Source organism: Eleutherodactylus coqui, chromosome 1 (assembly GCF_035609145.1).
Source record: "Eleutherodactylus coqui strain aEleCoq1 chromosome 1, aEleCoq1.hap1, whole genome shotgun sequence".
Lineage (NCBI taxonomy): Eukaryota > Metazoa > Chordata > Amphibia > Anura > Eleutherodactylidae > Eleutherodactylus > Eleutherodactylus coqui.
In genome coordinates this window covers 387,905,425-387,917,710 of record NC_089837.1, presented here as the reverse complement: position 1 = coordinate 387,917,710, position 12,286 = coordinate 387,905,425, and the positions used below count along the sequence as shown (strand labels likewise).

Genomic DNA, 12,286 nt, shown 5'->3' with positions numbered 1-12,286 from the left:
AGCATTGTAGGCTATCGCCCCGCCCCTTTTAAAGAGGGTCGCTGCCTAGCCATGCCAACCTCTGCAGTGTGTGCCTGCGGTTCCTCCTCATGGCAGACGCACTTCTAAATAGACATGAGGGTGGTGTGGCATGAGGGCAGCTGAAGGCTGCGCAGGGACACTTTGGTGTGCGCTGTGGGGGGGGAGGGGGGGCGGTTGGGCAGCATGTAAGCCAGGAGAAGTGGCAGTGGAGTGTCATGCAGGCAGTGATTGTGCTTTGTTGGAGGTAGTGTGGTGCTTAGCTAAGGTATGCCATGCTAATGAGGGCTTTTCAGAAGTAAAAGTTTTTGGGAGGGGGGGGGGGGGCCCACTCTTGCCGCTATTGTGGCTTAATAGTGGGACCTGGGAAATTGAGATGCAGCCCAACATGTAGCCCCTCGCCTGCCCTATCCGTTGCTGTGTCGTTCCCATCACTTTCTTGAATTGCCAAGATTTTCACACAAGGAAACCTTAGCGAGCATCGACGAAATACAAAAATGCTCGGGTCGCCCATTGACTTCAATGGGGTTCGTTACTCAAAACGAACCCTCGAGCATCGCGAAAAGTTCGTCCCGAGTAACGAGCACCCGAGCATTTTGGTGCTCGCTCATCTCTAATCATGTCGTCACTGGATCCCAATTTTTATTGGGCTGAAATCAGTCTATATAAGTTCCTTGATGACCAAATACAATAGGACATTGGGCTTGTACATCTGCAACTAACTGGTTCTTTAATTATTAAAGGCTTCTAGGGTAACCTTGTTTCTACAACATTAACGCATTAATGGCCAAACACTGTAAATCTACGGCGCGGGATATAAGGCCCATTTACACAGAGCAATGATCGCTCAAAAGACAGTTTGAGTGTCAGTTTTGAACGATCATTTTGCATAAACTATTAAGTCAACTTATCTCCCATCTCTGATTTCCTTAGTTGTACTACTGCACTATTTTACAATACTCATGCAAAGCCATACTGCCAGGCCTGCGTGCCGTCTTACATGATGCATCGTTGTTACTTATATATTATATAATCGTATATGTATATAAATTTTCATATATAGCCAGAAATCCACCACAAGGGTAAAAATCACTAAAGCACTCTGGTCTTTAAGGGTTTAATCAGCTTAGAGTATGGCCACACAAGGTGGGTCCCACTGCAAATTTTCCACAGTGTATCTGCCAAATGTCCACAGCTATAAGAACTGTTTGTTACAAATTTTGTTGCAGAAATGCTGTGCAAGAAAATAAAAAATGATGAATAAAATTGACAAGCTGTGGATTTAAAATGGAAATTTCCATAAGGGTATATGGATGCTATGCAGATTTTTTTTTTCCTGCAGCACGTGGATGATTTTTAAGTGTTATTCACTTCCTCGCTACTGTAAATCCTATTGAGTATTAGCCATGGAAAAGTCATTGGGAAACCACATCCTGTGGCTGTATTCCTTACAATTTAACTTAAGGCCGACATCTTGTTGAGGCCAAATCACGGTGTGCCATTTACCAGCATATGTAATGCAGAGTGCCTGACATGATAGGACCCTGTACTTTAAGTAGGCTTGACCAATTATGGCCAGTGGAAAAAAAGTGGAACTGAAATAATCACTATATCTTTGGTCCTCTGTTAAATACTGCCTCTGCATTGGCATAAGAAAATTTGCTCATCTTCAGGCAAATATAAAAGATTAAAAAGTTGGTGTTACCATGAAAATGTCCATTTTTTATTAGTACAAGTCAGCGCAAATAATCCATTTGCAGGTCCTGAAATATAAAAAGTTACCTGTGACAACCGCATCCACAAGTTTAGCATTCTTCTGTCCTTCCTGTAATACACTGTGATAATATCCTGGATTCTGCTCCATCTGGGCCTGTGCTCCGCTCACCATCATCCACACATAGCAGCGATGTTCATTAGGAATTCCCTTTCTGATGTATCTCTTCACTAAAACAATAAGAGGCTTCAAAAGTATTATCCATTCTCTTCATCTGCACTGATCACATACAAGTGTAGGGGCAGCCAACAGGCTACTAGCCAAAGCAGCTCCAAATATGAACATGTGCATTGGTAATTAGAAGTACTGTGGTTGCCAAACCCCACGTCCATACCACTTTATAAAATCTGCATGCTTTAGGTGCCGGGGTTCTCCTTCAGCAGTTCATCTGATAGGCACACTTAGAAATAAAGTTGTCACAAAAGTAAATTTTGCCACTATAAGGATTTTGATAGGAATGAGATTCAGCATGTGAATGCTATAAATGAAAAATCTAGGAGGTATGTCATGTCTAGCAGTGTAAATTACATTGTAACAACTTGCACAGGAGTCAGTGTCAAAAAATGAACACTGTATTCTTTAGAGCAGGACATATCAGGCTTTTCTAAGTGAAGCTGCAGCATCAGCAGTTCCCCAATACACTGATGAAGACGCTGCTCCAGTGTGTAATAGAGATTTGCTTCATTCTGCATCACCATCCCGTGTTTTATTCTATACGCCAAGATTATGCCAGCAGTTATTCCTTACTGTTCAGCACAGAGGGAACTAGCAGCTGACAACCATCCTTATACTCAAGAGTCCACCAACAGAATTGTATCTGGTGTTACACAACATATTAAAGTGAGCATGCGGTGTATGTAGCTTTTATTATAGGGAATGAGAGCTATGGAAACAGTGTAGCACAGCACTACATTGTGTCCCCAACTCCGACGTACGGAAACAGTGTAGCACAGCACTACATTGTGTCCCCAACTCCGACGTACGGAAACAGTGTAGCACAGCACTACATTGTGTCCCCAACTCCGACGTACGGAAACAGTGTAGCACAGCACTACATTGTGTCCCCAACTCCGACGTACGGAAACAGTGTAGCACAGCACTACATTGTGTCCCCAACTCCGACGTACGGAAACAGTGTAGCACAGCACTACATTGTGTCCCCAACTCCGACGTACGGAAACAGTGTAGCACAGCACTACATTGTGTCCCCAACTCCGACGTACGGAAACAGTGTAGCACAGCATTACATTGTGTCCACAGCTCTCCAATGTACGGAAACAGTGTAGCACAGCACTATGTTGTGTCCACAACTTCCAAACTTACAGAAACTGTAGCACATTGTGCCATTTCCATAGCTCCCATTCACTTCAATGGGAGTTGCGCAAACAGCACTGTGCTAAAGCGCTCTGCTGTTTTTGTAGTTACTGACTGGGTGGCCAGTAACTATGAAAAGCAGAGATGGAATATCCCTTTAAATATAGTGGATAGATTATTGGGGCCTACTAAATACGGTGTTAGGTAACATTTTGCTCATATATGCTCTGCACATGGGGACACAAACCTATGACTGTTCCCGATTCAGGTGACAATGATGCCATCTGCCAGAACAAGGCGATTCCTGGGTGCTACCAGAGGTAGAAATCCTTCACCCTTTAATGAGCCTTTTAAAAAATGTTATTTGTTTATTTGCCGTTCAAGTGCCATAATTTAATTTTCTAGCAAATTAGCTGAAGGGTGGCTTCATTCATGCCTGCCTGTTTTAAGAAACTTAGTGAAATGGAACAAACAAACAGACAAAACACAAGACAGCCTTATTTTAAAAGGGCTGCGGTTTTCTTTTGCACATTCACTGTGCAGTAAGATTGACATGTCACTTTCTTCAGTGGGTCAGTACAATTGCAGAAGCAACGAGTGGCTAGAGGGCAGGGGAATGCATCCATTAAAATCCTCATTCGCAGCACATGCAGCAATAAACTGCAAGTTGACTACAATACATACATTGCAGGAAAACCTAAGACACAGAAGTAATCTGCTTGCTTGGCACTTCTGCATGCTACCCTCAGAGGTTCCCTTCGAATTCCTGCAGGCATAGTCAGCAGAATCCAGTCACAATTCTCTGCAGCCTGTATTCTGTATGGGGCCTTTCACAAGCGAGGAATTAGCCTGCAAGATGCACTGCAAGCCACAATAAATTCTGCAGGTTACCTACAGATTTTGGTGTAAAACTCCATAGCTCTGCGTCTTGCGGTGCATCCTGGTAGAAATATTCCGCCCATGTACAAGGACCCTATATGGAATTCTAACAAAAATCCCGATCACAGTAACCTGCCTGGGTACTTCTGGTGTCACCTCCAGACAGGCTGTGGGAAAATTGACCCTTAACCCCGGCACGGTTTTTAATAACCGTACATTGAGGAATGGGCATAATGCATTTGATGTTTACAATGAAGCCCTGACCTGACGCCTCTTGACTACTAGCGTTTATTGCAACCATTGCATATATTGAAGTTCTACAATTTGCTATGGTTTGTAAAGTCAAAAGTTTACCTTTCATGCTCTTCTCTACTGCTGAGGACTTTTGCATCATTTTGGACCATTTCATAGCTCTTCTCGTAAGAATTGTCAAGTATTGAGAGTAAAATTCCTCATAAGCAGCATAATCAAATCCATCCGGCCTTTCAAAGCCATAAGCATCGACCCTAGTGTTGAACAAACAGCATATCTTAACATAAGCTATAGAATTCGTAGTATTCACGGTTAAGCCATTAAATGGTTCTATGGGATCCCAAACTTAGACTCCATTCAGAAGGTGGCTACATTTAGTGCCTGTATTATGGGTGCAAGTTTCAGTCAAAACTAATATCCCAGACTTAGGCCCTTATTAGCGTTTGTGTGATTAAAGAGTTCATGCCCACGGCTATTCAATATGAATGCAAACGGGTACTCCGAGCAGAAGAATACTGTTACAACTCCGACTCGATACCATTTATTACTTGAATGCCACAGGCATCAGTACCAGACACATTATAAGACCTAAATACAGTCATTGTCAGAAAAAAATTAAAAATCAGGCAGAGTTGTAATCGAAGAAAACTTTCTATCTGTTATTGTAGCATTGATATAAGTGATTACAATACCAGAGGGAAAGGATCATTTATTGCGGAAAACTGAACACTTGAAGGGAGGCTCTAGAACCCTGTTGTACTGCCTCTAGCTTGGATACAAGATGTGATACGGGCAGGCATGTAGGATCTGGTACCCTGTTGTACTGCCTCTAGCTTGGATACAAGATGTGATACAGGCGGGCATGGAGGCTCTAGTACCCTGTTGTACCACCTCTAGCTTGGATACAAGATGTGATACGGGCAGGCATGTAGGATCTGGTACCCTGTTGTACTGCCTCTAGCTTGGATACAAGATGTGATACAGGCGGGCATGGAGGCTCTAGTACCCTGTTGTACCACCTCTAGCTTGGATACAAGATGTGATACGGGTGGGCATAGAGGCTCTAGTACCCTATTGTACCGCCTCTAGCTTGGATACAAGATGTGATATGGGCAGGCATGGTGGCTCTAGTACGCTGTTGTACTGCCTCTAGCTTGGATACAAGATGTGATACAGGCAGGCATGGAAGCTCTAGTACCCTGTTGTACCACCTCAAGCTTGGATACAAGATGTGATATGGGCAGGCATAGAGGCTCTAGTACCCTGTTGTACCGCCTCTAGCTTGGATGCAAGATGTGATAGGGGTGGGCATGGAGGGTCTAGTACCCTGTTGTACCGCCTCTAGCTTGGCTACAAGATGTGATACAGGTGGGCATGGAAGCTCTAGTACCCTGTTGTACCGCCTCTAGCTTGGCTACAAGCTGTGTTACAGGCGGGCATGGAGGCTCTAGTACCCTGTGGGGGCACTTCTATATTGGATGCAAGATGACGAGCATGGAGGCTTTACTACTATGTAGCTTAGATGCAAATTGTGATACAGGTGAGCATGGAGCCATGTGGGTTCTGTATGATACCTGCGGCATATCGGTTCACATTTGCTGAAACTGATCGCGCAAACTTGTAGGCTAACTTTTTGGTGCGATTTTGACCACACCCCTTTTTTTGCACAAGTTGCAAACACTGTCCGAAAGGGTTTAAACACCGTCACTGTGACGTAAAGCAGTTTTCTAGCATAATTTGTGCTTAAAAAAAAAAAAAAAAAAGTTGTATTTTGAATAGCAAAGAAGACTTAGGCCTCCCCCTCACAGGCGTTTGCAGAAATGCAGCCTTTTTCAACGCTGTGTTTACCGCAGATTCCGCCCGGTTTCAGCAGTGCTGGCATGCGTTATGCCAGCGTTTTGGCTGCGTTTTCAGCACAGCCAAGACTGCTGATAAAAGAAAAAAAAAAAAAAAATCAATACTCGCCTAGCTGGTGAAGCAGCTGTCCCCGGCGCCGCTTTCGGGACCTTATGAAGCTGGCCGATTGGCTAAGCGCCACTGAGTGACAGCTGGCTGAGTCAATCAGAGCCAGCACTGGATGCAAAGAATGAACGGCAGTGATTGGATGCATCCAGTGCTGCCTGTGATTGGCTGAGTGGGCTGTCACTCAGCGGCGCTCAGCCAATCACAGCAATTTCTCGTTGGAGGCAGGGATTTCAAATCGCAGTCACCAGAGAAAAAGTTCCCCTGCTGGCTGAAAGGTCCCAAGAGCGCCGCCAGGGACAGCGACATCACCTGCGGGGTGTTTTTTTTTTTTTTTTTTTTTTTTTTACAGGTAGTGTAGCTAGAGCGTTTAGCGCTGCCAAAAGCACGGTACCAAGTTGTACTGACACCGCTGCCTATTCATTTGAATGGGCAACACAGGGCTGAAAGCGGTCAAAGATAGAACATGCAGCGCTGTTAAAGACGCTGCGTTTTGACGCTTGTGTGAGCCGCCTTATTGAAATTAATGGGAGCGTTGTACAGGTGTTTAGTGCGTTGCTGAAAAAGCAGCACTAAACGCTGTACAAAAAAGCCTGTGTGAGGAAGGCCTTAGTGTTAAGCTCCACTTTGCGGCTCCCCGCCCCCTGTCTAGACATACATTCAACCTGTCCTAGGACGGGTTTTTTCGCAAGCTGCATGGGCGATGACCATTTTGTTAACTTCCTGGACAACTGTTTTAACGAGGTTGTCTAAGGTAACAAACATCCATTTTCTTCTAGGCACAGCATCACCCTTGTCCATAAGGTTGTGAGTGGTATTGCAGCTCAGTTCCATTCAAGTGAATGGGAAGGGAACTGCAATACCAGGCAACCCACGAACAAGGGTGGCGCTGTGTTGGAAGAAAGCAGCCATGTTTTTCTAACTTTAGACAACCCTTTTAAGATTGCACACATCAATAGCGATATTCATTTTATGTCTGATGAAGAGACCTAAGCAGTCTTGAAAGCCTGCAGCTTACGGGCTCCTGCAGATAAGTGTAGGCATAGATATGCTTGCGAAAGTGTTACGTAGCAGCGCTGTGAAGGGAGCGCTATCATGCGTTTATCTGTGCATTCTACTGTACTTTTCTGCGTTACTGTGCGTGTGACACACCCGCCCTGTGATTAAACAGACAGTGCAGCCTAATTAGTCAGCTGTGTTATCAATTAACTCCGCGGGGGAAAAGGAAAAAAAAAAAAGAATTACACAGTTCAGTGCGCGATAATGTGCGGATAGGGTTTTTCGTACAAAGACCATCAATGACCTATCCTCAGGATCCTTGATGATGATCTGTCAGTGCAGCGGGCAGGACCTGCATTATAGGGGTTGGGAGCGGAAGTGCCCTAGCTGGCTTCACTCCCAAATAAAACCATGGACGATAACTTCTTATAGAACACAAGAAGACTTTAACGCCTATTGCAGTAGATTCAGATTTGGGATTTTTCTTTGCTGTTTCTCCATTCTAAATTGGGATTCAGGACAGGCCAAAAAAAAGCAAGCTGTGTTAGTAGGATTTTATACAAAGTCACACCCTGTAACGACACTTCTGCCACTTATCATACAGGTTCCCGACAGGCACGGAGCATTACATCAGCACTACACTTGTTCTGACATTGACAGGAACAAATGCAATAAAGAGGCAATGACTCAAGGAATCCTATCTGACAATAACAGGTGTGAAGTCATTAATGGGTGGGACAAGGCTTCTCCTCTTACACTGGTATGAACCAGGAAACCCTGCCCTGTCCCAGCCTACCTAGAAGTGACATGTCCTAGCACTAAGCTACTGAAGTTGGCTGAAGGAAAGTAATGGAATTACCTGGGTATACGGTCCTTCGCAGTTTCATCACACTTGTCCATTGATAAAAAGTATCCAAGCAACCAAACCAGATCACTAAAAGATACAAGAGCATCAGCTTAGTACTAGATACAGTCCCAATGTCTACCTCGATACATTTATTGCACATAGTGGGGCATCTGTAGCAACAGGTCATCAGCCGTACAGTTGGGCTAAACATGGGGGTCATCATGGAAATCAGAGTTAGGAATAACTCATTTTTGGAAACATTGAATTAGGTGGGATAGTTTTTCTTTGGCTTTACAAATGGGATGACTAGTAAGTCAGATGTAGCACACCATTCCTTAATGCTGAGAAAACAATGTTTCATCATCGGGCTAACCGTGTCATAGTCACACGACTGTTCACACCAGGCGCTATTTTCAGGGATCCTGAGCACTGCTTGAAAATTAGGGCTCAAACACACAGCTACATAAGGGTGCCTTTACAATTGTGATCATGATATGGTTTTTTTGGGGGGGGTTTTTTACGCGAGTGTCAATAGGACTTTCTAATGTTAAAAACGCATCACACAAAAACTGCAAAGCACAAACTTGTGCTTTTTTTAACATTAGAAAGTCCTATTGACATTTGCTTTAAAAAAAAAAATGCAGCGATATTGCGATCACAAGTGTGAAGGCACCCTTAGGTCCCCTGTCCACGGCCATTGCAGAAAACCGCCAGCGATATTCCGCCGCGGGGGAGAGCTGTCAGTTCCCTGCTGTGAGCCTCTCTGACAGATCGGCTGACTATGTAGAATCGCGGGATGCCGCGATTTAGACCCCGCGAGTGGAGAGTCGCTATAATTCTCCGCTCGTGGACGGCGTGGCAGCACTTTCCATAGCAACAGATGATCGCCGCGGGTAATGCAATAACCAATCGCCCGTGGACAGGCAGTCAAAGAAACCTTTCCTAATTGTTCCACAAGATGCAGTGGAACTTACCGCCCTGTGGAAGATTCTCCACCAAAATCCATAGTTTAAATATTGATGCTGACCAAATTAAAGGCCTATTTAGACACAACGATTATAATCGCGCAAAATTCACTCAAAAGCCATCTTTTAAGCAATAACCGTTGCGTCTAAACGTGCCGCCATCGTGCACTATTCATTCATTGGTGACTTCCAGCAAACTAGAAATTACTGATTACTCTTATCAGCGACGCACGCTGATTTTCTTAGCGTGCGTCGCTGATAGTATTTCTTTAGCTGGTATCCCGCTGGCAGTTCACCAGCTGAAAGCTCCGAGAACAATGCAGCTGTTTGCATGCACAAAACAGCTGCTTTGTTCTCAGAGCTATTGTGGCAGTATCCCACTCCGCCTGCATTAACTCTTAAGTAGCTAATTAACTACTTAGAGCTATGCAAAGATGATCACTCAAAATGGTCGTTTGATAGATTTTTGTGCAATTATCTTTCAATGTAAATGGGCCTTAAGACATTCTCAACTACGCAACTCTGCACTGGAATTATTAGCTTTATGTATGCAGACTTGGTACTACGGAGGAATTCCATTAGGTTGGAGCACAGATTATCTACGGGCAAGGGTGGATGTACTATGCGACCCCAGCTGTGATTGCACTATCCCTTGTCTATTGGGTAGTAAGGCCATATGCAGGACCTTCCTCGAAAGAGGAACTACAGGAGCCAATGAGGTGGAGAATTTTTTCCAAGGGTCATTTTAAAGATCATATAGCAAGAAACAAATATTGGTCTCCCCTGTCCTGGGTGGCCAAACTGGATGCCAGAATGATGGGTGGCCCACTTATGTTTTCGCTATGGGGCCCCTTCACTTCTATGTATCAATTGACAGCGTTGCTACACATGCCCTGCTATGAAAGGAAGAAATGAACGATTGTGTCCTATTCAATATGTACATCAATCACAAATACGGTAGTTCCCCTTCATTATACAGTCTGTCTTGGGTTACAATAATTAAGAAAAAAGTTTTACAAAAAAAATAAAAAGTTTCAAACTTTCTGACATGAGAAAAACAAAATAATATAAGAGCAGCAGTCCGAATAAACTAAAAATAACAGGAAATAGTAATAATACACATCAAAGATAGCATGGATTTAACACTTTCTGTGCTGGAGTGAGTATAGATCCCGGTTACCAGCCACTTATTACCAGCTCATTATTTCATTTTACAGAACCTTAAAATATAAAAGCAGGCGAGGAGTGAAGGAGAGGAGGGTAAGAGGGTGCCAGCGGCTCTGCAGCCCTGGCAGGAGCTCTCCCCTCCGCAACACTGCTGCCCGGCAGGAGCTCACCCCTCCGCGGCTGCACCTGTCCACACAGTGCCAGCAGCGCGGCCGGCTGGCGTGCTGACTGCCCATATATTCCCCTTTACCTGCGGTAAGCCGCCGCGCTACCGTCCACACAGTGCGGAGACCTCCGCCATGACCCCGCCGAGCCGCACTTCTATCAGCCTGTCCTCTCCACAACAGGTGTCAGTCATCCCGCGGGAGGCGGCGCCCGTGCCCGGCCGGGAGGCGGGAGCAGCTATAATAAGCGGCCGGGAGAAGTAATGGCGTCACGTGGTGAAGCGGCCGGGGGTCCGGAGGGGAACCCGCTGCAGAGAGCGGCACTGTAGCAGAGCACTCACAGGCGGGTTTACGGTCAATCCCTGCCATTGATTTCAATGGGGCTTCTCAGACAAGCATTAGAATGCAGCGTTTTTAGTCTGTTTTATCTTCATGCGTTTCTGCGTTTTAAGGGCTAATGCCCACGGACGCATTTCTGCTGCATTTCCCGCAGCGGAATTCCGCAGCTATTAGGTTCCATTGAGCCTAACGGCTTTCCTGCTGCCAATGCTCAGATGCGGAATTCTGCTGCGGAAAACAAAGCGGCATGTTCTATTTCACTGCGGCTTTGTGCAGCGAGAGGTCTCCATTAATTATGTTATTAATGGAAATCCGCGGCAGAATTCCGCGATCACTTGCATTTTTAGACGCAGTACTCCCGCAGTGAAAATCCGCAACGCTCGTGGGCATGAGCCCTTAAACTGGAGGCTTCGCCCATTGAAATGAATGGGATGCGGTTTCAGCGCTGCGGTAGAATGTGGTTAGCGCGTTCTCAGCAGCATTTTGCCCGCATTATTACATCTGGCTGGGCTGGGCTTAGAACTGCTGTCAAAAACACATGTCAACGCAACTCGAAATGCAGTAAACGCTGAGTTAAAAAACGCAGTTTTTTTTCAAGCGCCTCTGAGAGTGGCCTAACCGTTAATAGTGAACGATCTACAGTACAGGTTAATTACTGAGAGCCATTATTCTCTGTTATCAGCCGGTGCTGAGTGCCTCAGACTGTTGTATTGTAAGTGATGAGTACACTGACAGGGGGCTTCGGGGAATCCAGCAGATTTACTCTTACACCCAGAGTCCAATCCTTTCCTTTCGGACTCTGTCCCCGTTGTGTCGGTGGTTTCCTCTACTAACCCCCTTTCTCGGTGGAGGGACGCGGGGCGCGTCCTCAGTGGGTCACGTGCTGCTAGTATCATGTTGGACTTTGTGCTGTGTGTCTTGTAACGTAGTTGCCTCCCAGAAGCCACATAAGCGCACTGCCGCTGCTCATCCGCTTCCCTTTTTTATTGAAAACCCATTGAAATAAATGGGGGAAAAAAAAGTTTAATTCCCTTTTAATTATTTTTTTCTGGTCAGAAAGCGCTGAAGAACCCTCACACCGACGGAGGAGAGAGCGTAACCGCCACCACAAGGAGGAAGGCCTCTCTCATACGAGCGGGGTTTTTACCACCTATTACGCACGCTGGTTTTGCTCGTATGAGATGCGGTAACAAGCTTTACATTACTTACAAAGGGGCCTCACACGGACAGTGCGCACAAAAAAATGCAGCATGCATTATCTTGGCATGTACCTCGCACGCATACACGCCAAGGTAGTGTATAGGGATCTGTCAACATGTGGTAAGCCCTGGGAAACGCTTGCGTAAGAGAGCCCATAGGTCGGCTATACACGGGTGGGTTGGATTCTGTGCCCAACTGGCATCTGCGCACATCTACTGTACTGCGGATGGTCTGCACGGCGAGCTGTCAGACATGCGCAGTACAGATTTTTGTTTTTAAATCTCTGCTTTTCCCGCGTCATCGTCTAGCAATGACACAGAATCCACATGCTGCGATTTTTTTTTTTTCCTCTGAGCGGAAAATCGCAATTGATTTCCACTCACGTAAAGGAAAAAAAACGTTTTTT

General features: G+C 45.4%; 1 protein-coding gene across 1 annotated transcript in view; it reads right to left on the bottom strand.

Moving 5' to 3' along the window:
* GRTP1 (growth hormone regulated TBC protein 1) overlaps positions 1-10,552 on the bottom strand; it is a 53,638-nt gene extending 43,086 nt beyond the window's left edge. The window contains exons 1-4 of the mRNA XM_066579676.1: positions 10,428-10,552; positions 8,058-8,132; positions 4,340-4,491; positions 1,801-1,962 (exon numbers count right to left, since the gene is read on the bottom strand). Coding sequence (XP_066435773.1) covers positions 1,801-1,962; positions 4,340-4,491; positions 8,058-8,098 — 355 coding nt within the window. The 5' untranslated portion in view covers positions 8,099-8,132; positions 10,428-10,552. The remainder of the gene's footprint in view (positions 1-1,800; positions 1,963-4,339; positions 4,492-8,057; positions 8,133-10,427) is intronic.
* Between the last annotated feature and the right edge of the window lie 1,734 nt (positions 10,553-12,286).